Source organism: Giraffa tippelskirchi, chromosome 13 (assembly GCF_054371585.1).
Source record: "Giraffa tippelskirchi isolate mGirTip1 chromosome 13, T2T-mGirTip1v1.2.pri, whole genome shotgun sequence".
Classification (NCBI taxonomy): Eukaryota; Metazoa; Chordata; class Mammalia; order Artiodactyla; family Giraffidae; genus Giraffa; species Giraffa tippelskirchi.
This window is the reverse complement of record NC_137287.1, coordinates 103,935,056-103,956,172: the sequence shown is the minus strand read 5'-3', so window position 1 is coordinate 103,956,172 and position 21,117 is coordinate 103,935,056. Positions and strand designations below refer to the sequence as shown.

Below are 21,117 nucleotides of genomic sequence, written 5' to 3'. Positions count from 1 at the left end.
CTTTTGGCAGCTATCTGGAATGGGAAGAAGGGAGGAACAGTTTCCCCCCTAGGACCATGACTGCCCATCCACTGCCCTGTTCTTCCCCAAGAGAAACTTACCTTCCACCCAGCATGCTATGGGGCAGGATCCCTGCTAACGGATGCCACTGACATGAACAGGCCAGAGATCAGGGACCCGCTTCAGCAGAAGTGGGGATGGGCTGCAGGAGGCCATTCTCATCCTTGGCTCAGCCACCTCCACTCTTTTTCTAGTACCCTTTGGGGCAAGAGGCTGAGACGTGCTTGCTGTGTGAGCTGACACATGGGAGGAGAAACCAAGGCCTCTGACCTCCAAGCCCCCAGACCACAGATCCCTGGGTCCCCATAGCGGCCCTCCACTCCTCTCGAGTACTCCTCAGTCTCTCCCCTGTTTAAAACTCACCAATGACTTCCCATCACATCTAGACTGCAATCCAAAGTTTATCCCATGGTCTCCTACTTTCCAGCCCCTCCTCACTCACTTCACTCTACCACACTGGCCTCCTCTCAACTTCTGGAAAATAGCAATCTCTTACCCACCCCAGGCCCTTTGCACATGCTATTCCCTCTCCCAGGAATGCTCTTCCCTTGGAACACAACATAGCTGGCTCCTTGCCATTTATGTCACTGTTTAAATCTACCTTCTCAGAGGAGACTTTCCTGACCCCCCAAGAACAGCAGTCTCTCTTGTCTGTTATTTGCTATCACAGCTTGCTATTTCTATCATGGCCCTTATGCTACGTGTGTGCTAGTCACTTCAGTCGTGTCTGACTCTTTGCAACCCTATGGACTGTAGCCCACCAGGGATTCTCCAGGGCAAGAATACTGGAGTGGGCCATGCCTTCCTCCAGGGGATCTTCCCAACCCATGGATCAAACCTGTATCTCCTGTGACTCCTGCATTGCAGGCAGATTCTTTATCACTGAGCCACAGAGGCGGGCCCGGCCCTTACCCTAAGCTATAATAATTGATAGTTGTTCAGTGACCCTTTTCCCCACCCATCAGTAAGCTCTTAGAGAACAAGGACCTTGGGGATCCCTTGGCTACATCCTCAGCATCTGGTTTATAGTGGCTGCTCAAGAAAAGTTTGTTGACTGAATGAAACACAAAAAGTATTAACAAAGTTCGCCTTCCTTTTTGAATACTTTACAACCTCCATGGAGGTGAAAATGGCATTTACTGGGCACCTGTTATATATGCCAGGATCTCTCACATACTTTATTCTGCTGAAACTTTACAGTCTGTATAATAACACAGATGATGAAGTTGGGGTTCAGTGACCTGCCAGAGGTCACCCAGCAAAGGGTCGATGGATGGGCTAATTCAGATGGGAAGCAGTCAACTGGGATCTGTGGGCACGAAGAATGCCACGGCAAATGGCAGTCAGGATTCAACCTCAAGTCTGTTTGACTCTCCCTGAGACCTATATTCTTTTCATCATACTACACCTTCTGCCATCCTAGAACTCAGCCCAAGATTAACAAGCAGGTTTTCAGGTTCTGAAAGGCAGGCAAAGACCCAGACTGCATAGAGAGGTGGTCTGGCTTACTGGTTATTGGTGTGTCTTGGAATACACAGACAAGACTCAAACAAGGGGCCCCACTACCTAGGCACCAGAGCACCATTGCTGAAAGTGAGCATTGGCATAGCTAGGCTAAAGCACCATAGTTCTCAGGAAAGGAGTCAACTGTGGGGGTATGTGCCAAGGGATGTATTGAAAAAGTCAGGGCATGGGCTTCCAAATCATGCAGAAGCCCCTCCCCTTGGGGGGGAGCGGGCTGTGTGGCCTTTGCCTAGTGTGTGGCCCTCTCTGAGCCCCAGTGGTCATCTCTGAAAAATGGGCATGCCAGTATGGAACCAAACAGAGTTCTTAGGAAGATAAGGAGGAAAAATGAGTGTGGAGTTGTTGGTATATATAAAGTAACACAGAAATGTAAATTATCTAAAAATACATCTATGTGAAATACTGAGAGAGGTTGGGACTAGGAAGACCTCTTGGGTTCTTTCAGCAGTTATTGGCACCTACTGTGTGCCAGGGGTTGTGCTAAGGCCTAGGGTCTACTGATGAGTCAGACACAAACCCTGAACACCTGGAGCTCCCCAGGTCCACTGGGGAGCATGAGGCAGCCTCATACAGTGTGGGGATCCCTCCCAGAGGGACATCAGGAGGAGACTTCATGTGTGATGTGGCAGCAGGAGCCAGACAGACCTGAGTCAGAACCCTCCTCTCCTCCCTGCATGACCTTGACCAGGTCAGGCTACTTCTCCAAGCCCCAGGCCTTCATCTGTGAAAGGAGCCAGTTGCCTTTGCCTCTCAGAGTTTCCTGGACCTGGCACTCTATAGATACCAGGGCAGGGAACCTTGGGATGAGGGTAGCCAGTAGTTCCTAGGCAGAAAATGGTCCTGCACTGGGTAAAATTGGGGACTCAGGCTTGGTGGTGACTTGCCTGCAGGAGTGGCCTGGGGACACTGGGGGTGGACCCCAGGAAGAGCAAGAAAAGAAGCTCACCAGTTTCTCATACCTGTTAAGAAAGGAGGGCTGAAAGCCCAGGGAGTTGACTTGTGCCTTTATTTATGTTATTATCTAGTGAAGGGGGAGGGGGTTGGCCCTACCCAAAGTCAGTCCTGCCCAGGGAGGAGGCGGCTGGCAGATCCACCTGAGTTTACTCAGCCAGTGATTCTAGGCCACTGTGCACCCGGGAAGGCCGGGTGTCTCCAGATGAATTTGTGGGTGTGTTGAGCGTTGCCCCGAGCCTTGGTGAGAGGCCAGCCTGAATGAGACCACTGGTCAATGTTGACGACTTCTCTGGGGCCTAAGGCAGTCCCAGAGCAGTGGGGTTAGCAGAAGCAAGGCCGGCCAAACTTCGGGGAATTCAGGTGAGGTGGAAGGGGAGGAAGTCTGGGGGCCCCCTGAAGGCCGGCGGTTTGGGGTTCCCCAGGGGAACACTGATCCTCTGGCGCCGAGCTTGCACTGGAGAGGTCGGGCCAGTTGCTGGGAGAAGGGGTAGGGGCTCTGCCCGGTCCCACCCGCGCCGGGCTAAAATCGGGCGGGGTCGCCCGAAGAGGCAGGGACGCCGGTGGCCGGGCGGGGTCTGCGCCCTTCTCCCTTCCCGGCGGAGCGCGGCCTGCGAGGCTCCGGGCCAGGCCCGACCGGAGGGAACTCGGTCCTTGGGCTGGGCACTGTGCGCCTGCGGCTCCTGCCCTCCCGGCGGCTGCGGGCGCGCCGGCCCCCGCGCCCCCAGGGGCCGGGCCGGGGCGGGGGCTGGGCCCCGCGGGCGGGCGGGCGGGCGGGCGCGCGGGGGGTGGGGGGGCGGCGGCGAAGGCTGCGCCGCTCTAACAGGTGGGATCCCGCGGCGTGGTGGAGGCGGGCGCGGGAGGAAGAGGAGGAGGAGGAAGAGCAGCGGCAGCGGGAGCCCGAGCAGGAGCAGGATGAGCCGCGCGAGCTGACAGCCTCCGCCGCCGCCGCCCGCGCCCGAGCTCGGTCTCGCTCCCCGCGCCCGGGGCCGCTCCCCGCCTCCCGCCTCCCCCGGCCGCCCGCGGGGCGGCCCGCCCCCTCTGCACCTCCGGGCCCGGAGCTGCCTCCATCGCTCCTGCATCCCGGCCGGGGGGGAGGAGGAGGCGGAGCAGGAGGCGAGCCGGAGCCGCCGCCGCCAACGCCGCCGCCGCCGCCGCCCGAGCAGGACAGAGCGCGCCGCAGCCCCGCGCGTCCGGCCGCCGCCCGTGCCCATCAAGCCTCCGCGCCGGAGCCACACCGCGGGACAGCCGGAGCCGCGGCGCGCCCCGGCTCGGCTCGGCCCAGCCCAGCCCAGTCCCGGCACCGGGCGGCCCGGCGGCCGGCCCGCCCCCGAGGGCGCCGGGCGCGGCGGGAGGATGCCGAAGCCGACGCTACTGCTGCGCGGGGGCTGGGAGCGCGAGCGCAGCCCCGGGGACTCGGAGCTGGGCCGCCAGTTCCGGGACTGGTGCCTGCGCACCTACGGCGACTCGGCCAAAACCAAGACGGTGACACGCAGCAAATACCAGCGGATCGCCGAGGTCCTGCAGGGCGGCGGCGGGACCGGCGCGGGTAGCGGCCCGGCAGCCGGCGAGAAAGGCAAGTTCCAGTTCTGGGTGCGCTCCAAGGGCTTCCGCCTGGGCAGCGGCCGGGAACCCAAGATGGGCCAAGTGGTGTATGTGCCGGTCAAGACGGGCTCGGTGAGTGCGCGCGAGGCGGCCGCGGGCCGGTCCCGCCGCGGGGCTTGGGGCGGGCGGGGGCGGGGTGGGGGTGTGGATGTGTGTCCGAACGTGTGTCCCCGAGGTGGTCCAAGGGTCTGGCCCGCCCGGGGCGCCCGCGTCCCTGCTCGCCCGCCCGCCCCAGCCCGCCCGGGGCAACGCTCCGGGTTCGGGGCGTCCCTGCCCCCTCTGCGCTGCTGCCCGGGCTGTGGCCGTGCCGAGCGGGCTGTCCCGGGCTGCTCACCCCAGCATGTTCCGTCCTCCCGTCCCCTCCCCCCGCCAGCAGGCGGCTGCTCCGAAGCCCGAGCCTCCCCCCGCCCGCCCCGGGGCTGCCTGTCCCGGGCGCCCCGCGCTCCCGCCCCCGGGCCGGCTGGGTGGTGTGGGGTGTGTGTGTGTGTCTGTCTGTGTGTGTGTGGAGGGTGGTGCCGCGGGAGAGGGGGGCAGGGGAGCCACGGGACGGGGAGTCCGCTCGGCTTCCCAGCGCCAGGGGAGGGGGCCCGCCCGGGCACCGTCTCCCCGACCCCACCCGGGGCTGGCCCGGGGAGGGGCACCCCGAGCCGCAGCCTGGCGCAGCAGCCGCCTCCCGCGGGTGGGTGGGGCGCCCCCTCCGCCCACCGGGCCCCCAGCTCCCCCCCTCCCTGGGACGGGGGCGGCCTGACCTATCCCTCCCCTCCCCTCCCCCGTCCCCGGGGCCGGCCCGGGTCCGGGCGGGGTGGCGTGGGGGAGGGGGCGGGGAACCGCAGCCGCCGAGAGGGAGGAGGCAGGCGGCCGGGCGGGGGCGTCCCCTCCGGCCCGGGGCGCCCTGGAGAGGGCGTGCGGCGCGGGCCCCGTGGCTCCCCCGCCGGGACCTCATTGTTCTGCAGCGGGTGGGGGCTGGGGGGGCTGGCTGCTCCCGGGGCGCTGCTGAGCTTTGAACTTTCCGTGGAGGAGACCCTCCGTTAGTGCGTTCAGCCCCCGGCCCGGCCGGGCCAGGCCGGCCTCCCTCCCTGCCCCCCTCGCTCCCTCCCCGGCCTCGCCCGGCCCGAGCGAGCGAGCGGGGCGGCCCCGCGCCGGCCTCCCTCCCTCCCTCCCTCGCTTCCCCGCTCCCCCCTCCGCGCTCCTCCCCCGTCCGGCCCGCCCGCCCCGCGCTCAGCCCCGTCCCCGGCCGGAGCGGGCTCTTCACACACAATTGATTCGGTCGTTACGAAAAGTGCACTTGTCCCCTCCCCCTCCCCCTCCGGCGGCCGCCCGGGCCGGGCCCGCGGGGTGAGGGGGCCGCGAGGGAGGGAGGCGGGGGCCGGGGAGCGGATCCAGAGGCGCCTCCCCCCCACCCGCCCCGCGCCCAGGGGACGGGGCTGCAGGCCGCGGGGAGTGGGGAGCCGCGAGCGCGGAGGGCGGGCGGCCCATCTGCGAGGAGCGCTGATAACCGCGCCGCCGCCACTGCGGCCGCCGGCCGCCCATCTGCGCCCGCTGCCGCCTCCGGCCGGACCGGAGCCGGGGGGCCGGGCCGAGGGGGGCGCGCCGGGGCCGGATTCCCGGAGGGGGAGGCTAGGTCAGCGTCCCACCCCGCCAGAGCCGGGACCTCCCCGCCTAAATCAGTGCTCTCTGCCAAACCCCGAGAGTCTGGGTCATTGTCTCCTCCCCGATCGGGTCAGGGAGCCCAAACTGATGCCCACTTGTCCATAGCAGGGAGTAGGGGTCCTTGCCTCTCCCCAGCCTAGGTCAGCTCTCCTCTCTGCCAGTTGCGTACCCCGCCTCGGTTCTCCTCCATCTTGGGCTAGTGTCCCCAGCCCAAGTGTGGTTTTTTCGAGGTCAGTGACCCACCAGATGGTTGGCTGGGTCTGCGCTCCCTACCCTGGGTCATTGCCCTGAGCCATCCAGGCTTCCCAGGTCACTTGGTGCCCCTCACCCCCACCCCATCCCTGTTATCCCTCCCCAGGGAGCTGAGAGTCTGGGCCCGACCTCCTTCTCTGTCTGAGGCAGGATCCCCCACTCCACCCACTCCTGGAGTTTGGGAGCAGGTGGCCCTCAGGCTTGGCAGCTAGCTCACTGGTTCTCTGAACTGGTCGACCTCTCCCCTAGGGAATGAGCGTAGTGAAACCGTCAGTCCCCCTGCCCCTATAGTCCCACAGCTGTCAAGGGGGAGCAAGTGGGACACACACCCACCCAGGCCACATACAGAAATTGGGTGCTCGGCCTGGACCCCAGGTCCTGCCAGCCTTTGGATCCTCCACGAGGCCCACCCTGACCTGCCTTGCCTGGCAGCAGGAGCCTGGAAAGACTCCACCCGGACTCCCAGACCAATAATAAGCCCTCCCGAGGGACCACCTGCCTGAGAGGCAGAGAAAGGGAACCCAGGCCTCCCTGCCCAGGCTACCAGGGGGGTGACAAACACAACAGACGTGCCCTCAAGCTACCCACACCCACTTGCCTGGCCCACGGGTCCCCAGAGAGCCTGTTAGTTACCTTGCCACTCACCCAGCCATCCGGAGCCAGCCGCAGGAGATGCCCTTAGTCCTGCCACCCCCAGCTCCAAGCACCTTCCTGGGGCTCAGTTATTATTTTTACAGTTCCATTTTCCTTTTCATTGATCTAAGAGGAACAAGTCCTGCTGGGAATTCTGGGGCAGCCATGGCCTTTTCCTGGGAGGAACTGAATGGGACCATCTTTGAAAGGTGCAGAGGACATCCCCTACCTTCAATGGCTTACACACACCACAGACACACACACACACACACACACACACACAAGACACACACAGAGTTAAAGTTACCATTGCTTCTGATGTCAGTTGGAAGAGATCCTGTCGTTTGTCCTGGGTGGGTTTTTGTGAAGGTCATTGGGCCACAAACCTTTGTGTGAGACGTTTGTTTAGCATCCACAGGCCTTGTGGGGGCACTGGGGCATTGGAGTGGGTTGGACTCTGAGCCTGCTCCCTGGGCACCCAGCTGGTGGGGGAGGTGGGAATAGCCCAGGATCTGGTCAAGAAGCCCACGGAAGCTCCAGGGGAGGGCCAGCAGGCAGGCAGAACAATTTTAGCAAAGAGGGGTGTGGGAGTTGTGTCACCCAGCCATGGAACAAGGGTCCCCTGCGCCCCTGTGTGGGCCCGGGTCCCCAGGGTGGCCGTGGTGTTTCATCTCGCGTCCTTGTTGCTCTCTGCCTGTCCCCCGCGGGGGCCCCCTTTCCTCCTCTCACAGCCATATGTGGTGCTGCGGTCGGGGCCCTTCCGAGTCCTGGCCGTGGAGGGTCGATGATCTGACACCGCTTGTCCTGTCCCATCTGGCCCTGAGCTTTTCTGGGTGTGTGTGACAAAGGCTTAATCTGTCCGGACGGCCCAGGGTGGAGAGGAGGGTGCGGGGTGCGGGGAATTACACTCGGCTGGGGCCTCTTGCAGCTGGGGCCCCGCTTGCAGGGTGGGGTGGGGTGGGGTGGGGTGGGGTGGGGCGGGGTGGGGCGGGGGTCGAGCAGAAGCCTGGGCGTGGAGGTTGGGGGGAGAGACAGACAAGTTGGTCTTCAGTTTGCAGGTTGTCACAGGAAATAGAAGTGGAGGCGGAGGCTGAAGGCTGAGGGGAGGAGGGCGGAGTTCTCCACTGGGCAGCACGGGGCGCTCCTGGGGACAAGATTTTTCTGTGACAAGAGCCAGCCGGGCCTCCTGACTGGGCAAAGCCTGGTTTGGATTTATGATTTTTTGCGTTTGGGCTGTTCTGGTCTCAGTGGGCTGCCAAGAGAGGGAAGCAAGCCCCTTGGAGGCGAGACCCCCCGACTCTGTTCCAGCCTCAGCCGCAGAGTGAACCAACCCTTTTCCTCCAGTCTCTTGGAATGGGGCTGTCCCGGGGGCCTGCACGGGCCAGAGGTTATGTCTGGGGCAGGGCCCCAGGCAGTCTGTCAGCTTCCAGGACTGGAGAACCCCCAGGTTCCTTAGAGATAGAGGTTCTCTGCCCAGCTCTGCCATCTTCCAGATGGGAAAACTGATGCCCCGAGCGAGGCAGTCTTCGTTGGTGGGGAGCCAGGCCTGGAAGGCAGATCTCTGCACTGCCCTGAGGCTTCTCCGGGGGTTCATCACATGCCAGGAATCCCCCCATTAGAGCCCCCTCCCCCGAGGGAAACACCAGATTGCCAAACTCCACTCTCAGCACCCGGCTTCTGCGAGCCAGACCCCAGGTGTTCCTCCAGCCAAATTGACTAATGGTGGTCTTTTCCCAGTTTGCAGACAACGTTCATTTAGTGGAGAGCATTTTCACAGTGTTCACCCTTTCTCCCCAGGGCTTTCGTGTAAACCTTTGGCACCTGCGGCCACTGGTCTAGGCGGGAAATGGCCTCTGACTTAGCACAGTGTAACATAGGCTGTGACCTTCGGTTGAACACCTCAGTATTTCCTACTTTCCTCTAAAGTGTCACCACATTGACCCTTTCTGAGTCACCTACTATGTGCCCAGAGGTCAATGCTGCTGTCACTGCCATCCCTCAGATGAGTAAACTGAGGCTTAGGGAGGTTCAGAACTTCCCTAAGGCCACACCACCGACAGGGCAGGCTGAGCTCGGGTACTGCCTGTACACTCCTCCACTCTGACCCTCCCTGAGATGTCTTACAGCCTGATGTACTCTGAAAGCATAGAACTTTTAGTGACAAAGTGACAAGCTTTCAGTCCATTACACCTTAGTCTGAATTAGTGTAGAAGACTCTCTCTCATCAAGATGTCTATAATCACAAGGCTGGCGCTTCAGGCAGGACTGGCTCGGTGTCTGCTGTCTGGAACTTTCCCAGGGTGTGACAGGATGGGTATAGGGTGAGGAGAATAGGAGAAGGCCTCTGTTGTCCTGTGTCCTGGGGGACTTTCAGGGAGAAGGTTGACAATCACACGGGCCCTATTTGGATTTCTCATGAATGGCAGAGTGGGCTGCTTCCTTTATGAAGCCATAGTGATTTGGGCGAATGTGGTCTTGGGATCTCTGGGGGAGGGGCTTCAGTTTGGAGCCTGGTGGACCAGGCTCTGCCCTCCCTTGGCCTCTCTTCTGGATCCTGGGTCACCTTCTGCTGGTGGGGGGTGGGGCAGCACACCCCCTCTCTTGTCCTTGGGCGAGACCTGGCATGAGCATCCTCTCCTTCGTGGTCCCTGCCGGCTGCCTTCCCATCTCTGAGTGCCTGGGAGTCAGGAGGCCCAACTGGGACTCCAAAAATACTTCTGGGGAGGACTGGGAGGTGGGGGGAGGGGCTGGGGCTGGGGCTGCCCAGGAACAAAGGTCAAGGGTCCAACTCAGCCTCAGGTAAACCTAGGCTTCTCCAAGCCAGCTCTTACCTGGGAGTTTGTGGACAGATTGAGTACGGTGAGCATGTATGAGCACTCCTGGGCTAGAGCATGTGTGTGCATGTGGGTATGTGTGCAGGAGTGTGGCTGTGTGGGCGTGAGTGTGCTTGTGCCTGTCCTGTGCAGGCTGGGGATGCTTGTGTGCCCGGGGCAGTGTGTGTGTGTGTCTGTGTGTGTGCGTGCATGTGCATACAGGTGGAGGAGAGACTGCATGTGAGTGTGTGTGACTGTGAGTGTCTGAGTTGGCAGATGTGCAAGCACCTGGGGTGTGGGCATTGGCAGACCACAAGTGTGACTGTGTGTGCATGCCACATGTTCAGGATCCTATTGAAAAACACTCTGTCCTTTGGCAGTGTGGAGCTGCTGGGGCGTCCTTCATTATAACCAAGTCAGCCGGCGCTGCTCTCCTGGCCCCTGCTGCCCCTGGGGTCTCAGCAGTTGCTGAAGCCAAGTGTGAGGGAAGGAGTGGACACAAGAGGTGGCGCCATGTCCCTGTCCCCAGTGGCCGAAGCACTTCCTTGTTTCCAGCAGCCTTCCTCCTCCTCTTCCCTCACTCCCTGCCCCACAAGGGCAACAGGGAAAGCTTTTGACCTTGGCCATGGTGGCACTTCCAGCACCCAAAGCCAAGCACCATGGGGAGCAGGGTGGGAGAGAGAGGGTTCTGAACTTGAAGTGAGGGGGCCAGGACTGGTGGGATCCTAAAGCACCCACTTCCTTGCCATGTGATCTCAGGCAAATAGCCTGCTTGACCTCTTCAAGCCTCAGTTTACTTATCTGGAAAATGGGTTCCAAAGTCACTCTTCCAGGAGACTTGGAAAACTGGAAAAGGCTCTGTTGTCTGTCATTTCAGGAGGTCACTCTGCTAACCTCCGTCAAAGCCAGGCCTGGGCCCTGGGTGCCAAAGCGGGGGAGGGAGCTGAAGGAAGCTGGGAGAGAGCCCACCCAGGTTGGTGGCTTGTTAGAACAAGGACTCCTGAGTCCACTTTCTGCCCCTGGCCCCCCCTGACATAGAGGGGAAGTGAAGGGCTTGGGGTGTCAAGCCACAGGGTCCTGGATTCAAATCCCAGCTCTGCCCTTCCACCAGTTTTGCCTTAGTTTTCTCATCTGTAAAATGGAGCTGATAATCCTATCTTCCTCATAGTACTGTTACAAAGATGAATGCGTTAATGCACATAAAGCTTAAAGATTATAGCAAGTCTTAGGAAATGTCAGCTACTGTGTGATCTCCCTGAGCCTCAGTTTCTTCATCTGAAATATGGGGATGGTAATAAAATGTTACAGATATTAAATTGGATCATGGAAATAACACACCCAGCCAAATCCTTGGCATGTACTTGGTAGGAAGCAGCTATTGGTTCCCTGGAGATTGTGTCTGGGTTATTTCTGTGTCTCCAGTGCCACTGGGGCCTGGTTAATGTTGTATTGAAATGCACAAAACACCAGCAATAGAAGGGTGGGATGGGGAGGGAGATGGGAGGGAGGTTCAGAAGAGAGGGGATATATGTATACCTATGGCTGATTCATGTTGAGGTTTGACAGAAAAACAACAAAATACTGTAAAGCAATTATCCTTCAGTTAAAAAATAAATAAATTTAAAAAAATCAGCAAGGTCTTGACAAGGGCCATAGGTGTGGCATGAGCCCCCAGTGCTGGGGATTTGAAGGCTTAGGGTCCCTCTCTGCCCTGACTGGCTCCTGCCCTGCTCTGAGCCTCAGTTTTCCTAGCTGTTGCACAGGGAAGCCTCCTGTGGTCCCTCCTGCCTTTGAATTCCTTCCTGGTGCTGGGAGTGTCCAATCCCAGAGCTCAAGGAGAGGCGCTAGAGAGGTGAGAGTGGAGGCTTTACCCAGGCCTCGAGGTACCTGCCAGGTAGAAAGGTAGAAGGATGTGCTTCTCAGAGGCTTCTCACTGACCGCCCACCCCTTGCCGCCCCCGGCCCACACGCCCCCGAGCCCTGCCTTAGTCCTTGGCCAGGAGCCTGAGCTCTGGGCTCTCACAGAGAGCACGGTGAGGCTGGTGTCGTGAATGTCCCCGTGGGGCGGTGGCCTGAGCTCCTCTCTCACGTTTTCCCTGCCATGTGCCAGACACTCTGTTTCATTTCATCTCGCCTGGATATTCCATGAAGTGGACGAGACCTTGGCATCAAAGAGGCCAAGGAGCCTCCCTGAGCCCCACGGTGAGAAAGTGGCAGGGCCTGGGTTCTGTGGCTGTCTGACCTTCTCAGACCACAGGTGCCCTGGCTCTCCCCACCTGCTCGTCCCAGGCTCACTGTGGTCCCCATCTGAGGACACCCTACAAAAGCTGCCCAGAGCTTGAGGCAGCCCTCCTCCCTGTCTGGACCCAGCCTGGTGGGAGACAGAAGCCGCCCCGCCCCGTTGCCCACACCTTCACCCTCTCACCTTTGGTAGAGTGCCCTCAGATGAGGGGTCACCATGGGGAGGGGAGAGCCAGGGCACCCGTGAGCTCAGAGGTTCGGACAGCTACTCGCCTGGCCCGGCCTGGGCAGGCTGCCGGGGGCAGAGAGAGAACAATTGTCCTGTCCCCGCAAGGTCAATGACTCCCTCAGCATCCAGACTCCGACTGGACTCAGGGCTCCTGAGCTTCTGGGAAGACCAAGGCGGAGCGGGGGAGCTGCAGTTCCCACAGAGCACCAGGCTGAGTGTGAGCCCATTGGGTTCCAAAGCAGGGAGTCATTCATTCACTCACTCATTCATTCATCCACTGGCTCACTCGTTTGCTCCTTCCACTACCCTCCCCATCACAGGGGCTCCGCCCTTCCCAGGCTCAGGGCACACCCAGGCGTTATTTTTGATTCTTTTCTCTTACCACCCCTCCCTCCCCATCCAAATTGCACGTTCTGTTGGTTCTACCTTCAAAATACATCTCAAGTTTTACCCTCTCACCACCTCCACGGCCTCCAGCTCAGTCCAAACCTGGTGATGCATCAGCCAGCCTTCCCACAGGGCTCCCTGGGTCCTCTCCAGCCCCCCTGGTATTCCCTCTGGCTCACACAGCCAGCAAATCAGCAAAAGCAAAAAGCAATTCAGATGCTCTCCCTCCCCTGCTCTGAACCCTTTAAGATTCCCATCTCACTCAAAGCAAGAGCCAGTCTTTTCTGAAGCCTACACGATCTGGCCCCACTGCCCTTTCTGCTTGCCCCCGCCCCCCCTCCCTTGCTCATTCAGTGTCAGCCACACTGACCTCCTTGCGATTCTAAAAACCACCAACTGCAAACCTGCCCCAGTGCCCTTGCGTTGGCTGTTTCCCCAGCCTGGAACACTTCCTCTAGTTCTCTGCATGGCTGCTCCCCCTCCTCTTTCAGATCTTTGCTCAAACGTCACCTCCTCAGAAAAGCCCTCCCTGATCACCCAGCCAGAGCCACCTTAGGTTCCTTGGACTCTCTTTCTACTTTGTTTTTCTCTCTAGCCCTTACCACCCTCTGACATTGTGTATATATTTTACGAGTTTACATGTTGAATATCTTTCTTCCCGTAAGGCTATGAGCTCTATCAGCTTGGTTCACTACCGTATCCCCAGGGCCCCTGCCACTAAGGGACTTCCCCACTGTGGGGGCAGCAGGTGCCTTAGAGTGGGCGTCTGAGAACTGCCCAGGCCTTCTGTACTCAGGGCTTCAGGAGCCCCAAGGCTCAGACCATCCGCCTTCTTGTGAGCATCCAAGGAGTCCTGGAGGAGGCGACATTTGAGCTGGACCTCGAGGGGCAAACCAAATTATTCAGCAAGAACAGAACACGGGAAGGCTCCCTCTAGGGGGTAAGAACATGAGCAAGGGCTGGAGTGGACAGGTTTTGGGGAGTCAGCGCAGATTGGGTGTGAGGACCAGGGACACTCTCCCAGAGAAGCATGTTCTACAGAGCATTTCAGACGGGTGACGGGGGGGGCGGTGAATGGTCAGATCCACTGGAGAACCACTTGGGGATCCTGAGGGGTATTAGCTGGTGAAATCAATTGGGGTCACATGGAAGAGAAGCATCTGGAAAGCCACTCAGAGGAGCTAGTGCGTCACCATCAAGGAGACCTAGGGGTTTGCAGGAGGATTTTCAAGCAGAGGGGAGATGAGGTCAGCTTCAGGTTTTAGAAGGAGCCTCAGGATACTGTGGCAAGAGAGAGATGTGTTACAGAGAAAGTAAAACAGGAGGCTGGGATATAGTGAGACGTGGAGAGAAGGCTGGCCTGGGGCAAAGAGGAGGGGCTGGTTCCCTTGGGACAAGAGGTTGAGTGTCTGGGACTGGGTGACATGGGGCTGTGGGGAGGGAAGCTTGATGGTCGATGGTCATGGTTGACGCAATATTCTTGGGTAGAGAGCCGTTTAGGAAGCCAGGAATGTAGGCAGACCCACAGGTCTGGGGTGATGACCCAGAGGCAGGGTCTAGTGGGTGGAACCCAAGAGCTGTCCCCAAGGTTGGTAGCATATGGCAGTGGGAGGCTGCGGAGGAGACCTGGTGACTCAGGTCTCAGTGGGGACAGTTTGGGAGTAATCATGTTCACGGGGCCCCTTCCCAGCTTGGAACCTTCCCTGCCCTGGCTGGGACCCGAGGCCGGCTCCTGGGAGGCTGGTGCTTGGTGGATGACTCATCGTTTTCTCGGCATCCCCAGGCTGAGGAAATGTTCAAGGAGACACGCGGCCCTTCCTTTGGCAGGCCAGGCCCTCACTGGATGCTGGCAGGTCGAGAGTAACACACTCAGGCCTCCAGCCTTGTCTAAGAGCATCCCGAGGGCATGTCTCCACGAGCCCCAGGCTTCCACAATCTTACACATCCCCAACTGCCTTAGGAGGCTGTCATGACCCCATTCTACAAGTCAGTGAACCAAGGTGCAGCCTGTGCTGGGCACCCAGCTAAGTAACTGCCTGGTGGTGCTTCAGTTTCTTCATGTAAGAAATGGGTCTGATGATCGTCCCTCCCCTATGGCTTGTTGGGGAAACAGAAGAAGGGAATCATGAGAAATGCTCAGATAGTGGGATTGTCATTTACATGAGGATGCAAGGGGTCCATCCAGGCAACAGGGGCTCTCCACTGGGTGGAGCAGCCCTAGGGAAGGCCAGAGGGTAAGGTGGCCAACAGACCTGCATTCAGGCCCCAGCTCTGCCACCAGCTCCTGGTTCTGGGCAAATGGCTTGCCTACTTGGATCCCCTGCCTGCTTAGGCATCAGTGGGTGATGACCCACACCTTGGCGGGTACTGGGAAGACGGCATAATACCAGGCCTGACAAACAGGCCAGTGAGTAGGGGCTGCAGCTCCTTCTCAGAGTCCCTTGGAGAACCGCCCCCAACTCCAATGCAAAGATCTTCTTCAAACCAGACAGCTGTAAACCTCCCAAGGGGAGGGGAGGCAGCTCAGAGAGTTCAGGCTGGGAAGCTCCCTGGGGGGCGGGGCCACTCAGGGAGATCTAGGGGCTGAGACAGGAGCAGACCAAGGGGCAAAGGGTTTTGTGCTGAATGGGAGGCCCCTGCCGGTCAGCAGAGGAACAGGGAGTGTGAAGGCAGAGGCTGGGTCCAGGCTCTGCTGTATACTGTTGTGCAGGATGGGCAGATCCCTTCCCCTCTCTGAGCCTTAGTTTCCTCATCTGTAAAATGGGATGATGATAGCTGTGGCTTCATTTATATCCTTCTACACCATGTTCTATACTATGTGTATACACCATACACTACATATACTGCATACTATATTCTATAATCTAGAAGCATCTGTACCAGGGGGTGGCCATAATCAAGCCCTCAATAAAAGGGAGCTATAATTAGGATTATAATTGTGAGCCAATCAATAACCCTCGAATCCGTGACAAGGCCATTCAAGCCCTGTTGCTGAGCTGGGCTTTGAAGCTCAGGCTGGCCTCAGGTTTGCACTGAGCTGTGACTCACTAGCTAGATGACCTTGAAACAAGTCACTCTCTGAACCTCAGTTTCCTCTTTGAGGCTGACCCATCTCACAGGGTCACTGTGGGGAGGTGAAGAGAGACTCCATGTCAAGTGCTCAGCACAGGAAACAGGAGCATTTCTGTACTTGCATCTGTGGCGTGGCCAGGGGTAGGTGGAGTAGGGATTGGAGTCTGGGGTAGGGCCAATGGCTGCTGGAGCAGAGAGGAACAGAAGAGGCAGAGGACAGAGGCGAAAAGGAGTGTGTGTGCAGGGAAACCAGAGGGGAGGACTTCTAGGAGGAGAGCTGGTCAGCCAGGTCTGCCCTTGAGGACTGGGGACCCCGCAACCCAGATCTGATGAGAGGGCAGAGGGAAGGCACTAGCCACAGCGGGTGGGAAGGAGAGGTCAGAAGTCTTGCTGGTCCAGTCAGCAGTTGGCTGTCAGGGAAGGTGGGTGAGAGGGCCAGTGGGCTTCCCTGAGTCCAGGTATGGTACTAAGAGTGCACATGCTCCCCAGGGTAGAGAGCCCTGGGTTCAGATCCTGCCTCACCAACCAGCTGTGCAAACTTGGATGCATCTCAACCTCTCTGTGCCTCCATTTTCACATCTGTAAAATGGGGATAGTGATATCAACTACCTTTTAGGGTTGTTACGGGGATCACTTGAGATGCATAAAGTACTCAGTTACTCAGTCAGTGTCTGCTGCTGAGCAGAAACAATGACAATCAAGGCACAGCTAGTGCTTGTTTTGAAATACCAGATGCTCTGCTGAATAGGTTATGCCCCGGCCTCCGTGTGATTGCCGGAACATGGCTACCGTTAGGATCCCCATCTTCCTGATGAGGCTGTTGAAGCTCAGAGAGGTTAAGTCACATGCCTGAAGCCACACAACTAGTGAAAGGCAGAGCAGGGTCTTGAGCCCACACAGTGGGGAAGTGTCCTCCACTCCCTGAATCACCCATCCTGCTGACAGCAATTCTCGGAGCCTAGGGTCCCCTTTGGTATTACCTGGGCTTGAATGATGGCTCTTCTCAGGTGGGGAGGTAGGGGTGAGTCTGTATGACAGAGTGTGCCAGATTCTGGAACACACTTCCTGGGCACAAATGGGATCTACTGGTCAGCTTGACCCTCAGGGGTCACTGAGGGATGCTGTGATTCAGGGAGGGCTGGGTTGCAGCATGGAGCCCCATGGCCAGCCAGCCAGCGTGCTTCATCCAACTCAGACCAGGGAGCCTTGTGCCCACCAACATGAGACAAGGCATGGCTTGACCACCAGGTCACAGGCAGCTGCCAGTGGCCCCCAGAGGATATAAGTGGCCAGTGCCTGGTCTGGGCAGCACCCACGGAGGAGAGGGAGGAACTTGGGAGGGCTCTTAGAGGAGGTGTGAGTCGTGAAATAGGAGAGGAAGAGACAGGGCCTCCCAGGACGAGGAAGGGGTACTGTGGACAGAGGAGCACCGGAGAGGCTTGTTTTCAAGGTGATACAGACACCTGACTTAATGCAACAACAGCAACCAAACAGCAGCCCCCTAAGAGGGTGAGAAGTGCCCAGCCTACCCCCTACACCTCGTTCCCCTGCCCAGAGGAGGCCATTCCCTTATGTATCCTTCCTGATACGCTTGGCTCTGGAGCTGGGCTGCCTGGGTTTGAATCCTGAACCTGCTTTATTCTTGCTGTGCGATTTGGGCAACTTACTCCACCTCTCTGTGCTTCTGTGTCTATGTCTAAAAAGCAGAGGGTAGTAACAGGACCTGCTTCTCTGGACTGTTATGAGGACCAGGGCTCCTGAAGCCTAGCAGAGGGCAGGGCTGGTGGCTGAGTGCCCCAGGAGCACTGGCTGTTGCTGCTGCTGCTGCTGCTGTTACTGTTACTGCCATGATGATTATTGTGCATGTGCAGCTATGTACACTGGGTGTGCAGCTTTAAGTGCCCAGCTCTCCTGGCCGGTCCTGAAGCTCAGTTTTCATTGCTTCTGGCCACTGAGGAAGAAGCAGAGGTGAGAGGTCCACCCAGAGGTCATCCCATTGTACCTGCATCTTGAGACAGGCCTTTGATGGGGATGGGCCTAACGTCAGTGGCTGGGCCACCCACCCATGGGTTGGGCTTCCCTGGTGGCTCAGATGGTAAAGAATCTGCCCACAATGCAGGAGACCTGGGTTCAATCTCTGGGTCAGGAAGATCCCCTGGAGAAAGGAATGGCAACCCACTCCAGTATTCTTGTCTGGAGAATCCCATGGACAGAGAAGCCTGGCGGGCTACAGTCCATGAGGTCGCAGAGTCAGACATGACTGAGCGACTGACACTATTCACTACCGACCCATTCAGGGCTTGTGGTGTGGGGACTCCATCTCCTGCCCCTGCGCTGGGAACATGTGGTGGGGGGCACAGGAAGGATGAAGGGGCTGTACAGGGAGCCCTTGGCCAGGCCCCAGAAGAAGAGGTTTCTGCCATAATTCCCCCCTAAGCTTCTTGAAAAAGTTCCTAGCTCTAGACCTTGGTTTCCTTATCAGGAAGGTGGTACCAGGCTGCCGTGAGGAGCCAGGGCAACCCTCAGATGTGATGGAGTCTTGAGCTGTTTATAAGGACCCCACCTTCAGGTTTCTGCCCCCAGGGAATTTACAAGTACGTTGATGGTGTTATTGATAAGATCCTAGTTTGGAAGGTATAAAAGTGCTGCTTAGAAGCTGAGTGACCTTGGGGAAATTTAAGAGGGAGGGGATTAATTAACTCTCTGGGTCTCAGTTTCCTCCTCTGTAAAATGGGCATAGCGATAGAACCTGTTCTGTGGGGTTATTGGACGCAGGTAAGAAACAGAGCCAGGGGCCTGACTCAGAGTAAGGCTCTGTGATTGGCAGCAGTTGCAATTATTTTAAGGAACCGAGATGAAGGAACTGGAGAAACCATCAGCAAACAATACAGGGCTGCAGGCAATCCATTCATTCACCGATTCATTCTGCAGACTTTGATTGGCACCTGCTGTGTACCAGTTCCTGTTCATTCATTCCACCAAGACTTACTGAGCACCTACTATGTGTCAGGAGTAGGACAGACTTGATCTCTGCCCTCCTAGATCTGAGAGTTCCAGTCTCCTCCACTAGCTGGTGGTCAAGGGGCACCTAGGGCCTGATGTGCCATCCAGCAGGTTGTCTCAGATAACTGGGCTCCTGTCCCCACTGAGATGGGCTTGCTGAGCTCAAGAGGCCACTTCTGCCGTGGTGTCCCCAAGCTAGTCCTGCTGGTCCTTCTGACTCCCCCTTTCCCAGAAGTAGAACTCAGGAGGGAATTGGGGAGAGGGGTGCAATGCAAGACCTTTCTCATCAGCCCCTACCGCTCCAGTTTTATCACCTCCTCCCCAGCAACAGCACTCATTGTCCTTCCTATTTTCTCCTCTTTACACAGAGGCCAAAGTATGGTGTTAAAAATATAAAACTGACCGTGTTCGTTCTCTGCTCAAACCCTTCTGTGGGTCCCCATCACTATCTGAGCAAAAGCCACCAAGCCCACAAGGCCCAGCTCTGCCCCTCTTTCCACCTTCTGGGCTTCTGCTCACTGCCCTTTGTCTCCCCTAGCCTCTAGGCTGTCCCCCAGCCCTCACTGGGCTCTGCTGACATATCACCTCCTCAGGGAGGCCCTCCCTGACTGCCTTTCCAAAACACCCTTTATTCCCCATCACTCTCAAGCCGTTTACTTCAACTCCGAAGCCCTTATTGACATCTGACTAATGCTGCATTTTGTGTGTTCCCCTGGGCTCCCAGAGGACAGGGGTATTTTCTGTCTTACTCACTGCTGTTTTCCCAGCACTGGGGGCATTCATTCACTGATTCACTCAGCAAACTTTGATTGGCACCTGCTGTGTACCAGGTCCTGTTCATTCATTCCACAAAGATTTTCTGAGTCCCTACTATGTGCCTGGAGTGGAGAAAAGGACAGACTTGATCTCTGTCCACCCAGAGCTGTGAGCCCCAGAGACCCCTTGCATGGTATGCCCTCAGGAAGCATTTGTTAAATGATGCCTCCAGCCTTTCCATTCTCTTCTTCATGCCTCAGTTTCCTCTTCTGCAGAATGATGGACTAGAGCTGTTACAGGGTCTACCTGAGGGTTGGTGTGCAGGCCAGGGTCCCATCAAAGGCCACCTGACCTGCCCAACAAGCAGTTCCTCTGGTCTCAGAGCTGAGAGAGCCAGAGGGGGGTGACAGGGTCAGCAGGTGATCAGGGAGGCCTCCAAGCCCCATGTGGAGGCATCTGGGCTCATCCTAGTCACACTGGGAAGCCCAAGCAGGACTGGGACACAACTGTGGGAAGATGGGAGGGGAAACAGGCCTGAAGGGAGGTCTGGTGCTGAGATGATGTGGCTGGTGGTCCCTTAATGGGGCCCCAGAAAGCCAGCTCTCAGGCAGTGGGAGATACTGAGTATCACAGAGCAGGGGAACTTGGGGAGGGAGGGTTTTAGGGAGCTGAGTCTGGTCCAGTGTGTGGGCAGACTGGAGTCTGAGACCCAGGGAAGCTCTGGGTTCTTGGGCACAGCAGCCCAACTGGGAGCAGAAGCTACAGAAATGAAGTGGAGGGGGCTGGGGAGGGGCTAGAGGAATGGATCTAACAATCTCTTCCTTGTATGAGGTGCTTTTTTCTTCATAATAGCCTCTTCATCATTCATTCATCCATTCATTCATGTACTCATCAACAACTTGGAGAGAGCTTCCTGGGGTGCAGTGGTGAGCCTCACAGATGTGGCTCTTGCCCTGGCAGAGCTCAGGATGCATTGTGGGAAAGATGCCATGGGGCATGGTGATAGTGGTGGTGGTGGTGATGGTGGTGGTGATGGTGATGATGGTGGTATCAGGGTGATGATGGTGGTGGCAGTGATGGTGATCATGGTAGTAGTGATGGTGATAATGGTAATAGTGATGATGATGGTAGTAGTAGTGGTGGTGATGATCATGGTGATGGTGGTAATGGTGATGATCATGGTAGTGATGATGGTGATGGTGGTAATGGTAATAGTGATGATGGTAATGATGATGGTGGTAGTAGTAGTGGTGATGATCATGGTGATGGTGATGGTGATGGTGGTAGTAGTGATGGTGGTGGTGGTGATGGTGCTAGTGGTGGTGGCAGTGATGGTGGTGGTGGTGATGGTCATGGTAGTGGTGATGGTGGTAGCGCTGATGGTGGTAACGGTGATGACAATGGTGATGATAGTTACAGTAATAGTGATGATGACGGTAATGATGGTGGTGATGGTGATGATGCTGATGCTGAGGTTGGTGGTGTGTTGGCTCCCACGTTATTGAGTGCTCACTGAATGCCGGCCTGTTCTAAGTGCTTCCTGTGTGTTTGCACTCTGGGCTCCTGCAACCACCCTGCGAGGCACTGAGATCTTACGCAACTTGCCTGAGGCCCCCTGTGAGTCAAAGGGCGGCACCCGGATATAAACCCAGGCAAAGCGGGTTGACCAGCAAGCTGCTCCTAGCCGTGGCCACCTGCCACTTCCAGCAGGAAGCTCCCCCTCACTATCATGACTGTCAGGCCCCTTCCTTGCCTTCTGGACCCAGCACCTAGCACAGCGCCCAGCGCTGGGGAGAATGCACGGGTCTGACTTGCCTGAACAGGGTTTGAGGTCAGGCTTTGCCCCAGCAAGCTTGAGCAAATGGCTCCTCTGTCCTCAGCACCTCATCTGTGAAAGGGGAGAACCATCCTCCAGGGAAGCCACCAGAAAGTCAAGGAAACA

At 57.9% G+C, this 21,117-nt stretch overlaps 1 protein-coding gene across 4 annotated transcripts in view; it reads left to right on the top strand.

Moving 5' to 3' along the window:
• Positions 1–3,381: 3,381 nt before the first annotated feature.
• NOL4L (nucleolar protein 4 like) overlaps positions 3,382–21,117 on the top strand; it is a 131,586-nt gene continuing 113,850 nt past the window's right edge. For 2 of the 4 annotated variants that reach the window (XR_014073822.1, XM_081559622.1), the window contains exon 1: positions 3,416–4,212. Coding sequence is in view for 2 of the 4 variants with exons in the window: in XM_081559622.1 (XP_081415748.1) it covers positions 3,892–4,212 (321 nt within the window). In the remaining 2 variants the exon portion in view is untranslated. Of the gene's footprint in view, positions 4,213–21,117 lie in introns of all 4 variants that reach the window. The other 2 variants (XM_081559623.1, XM_081559625.1) reach the window with 2 other exon arrangements.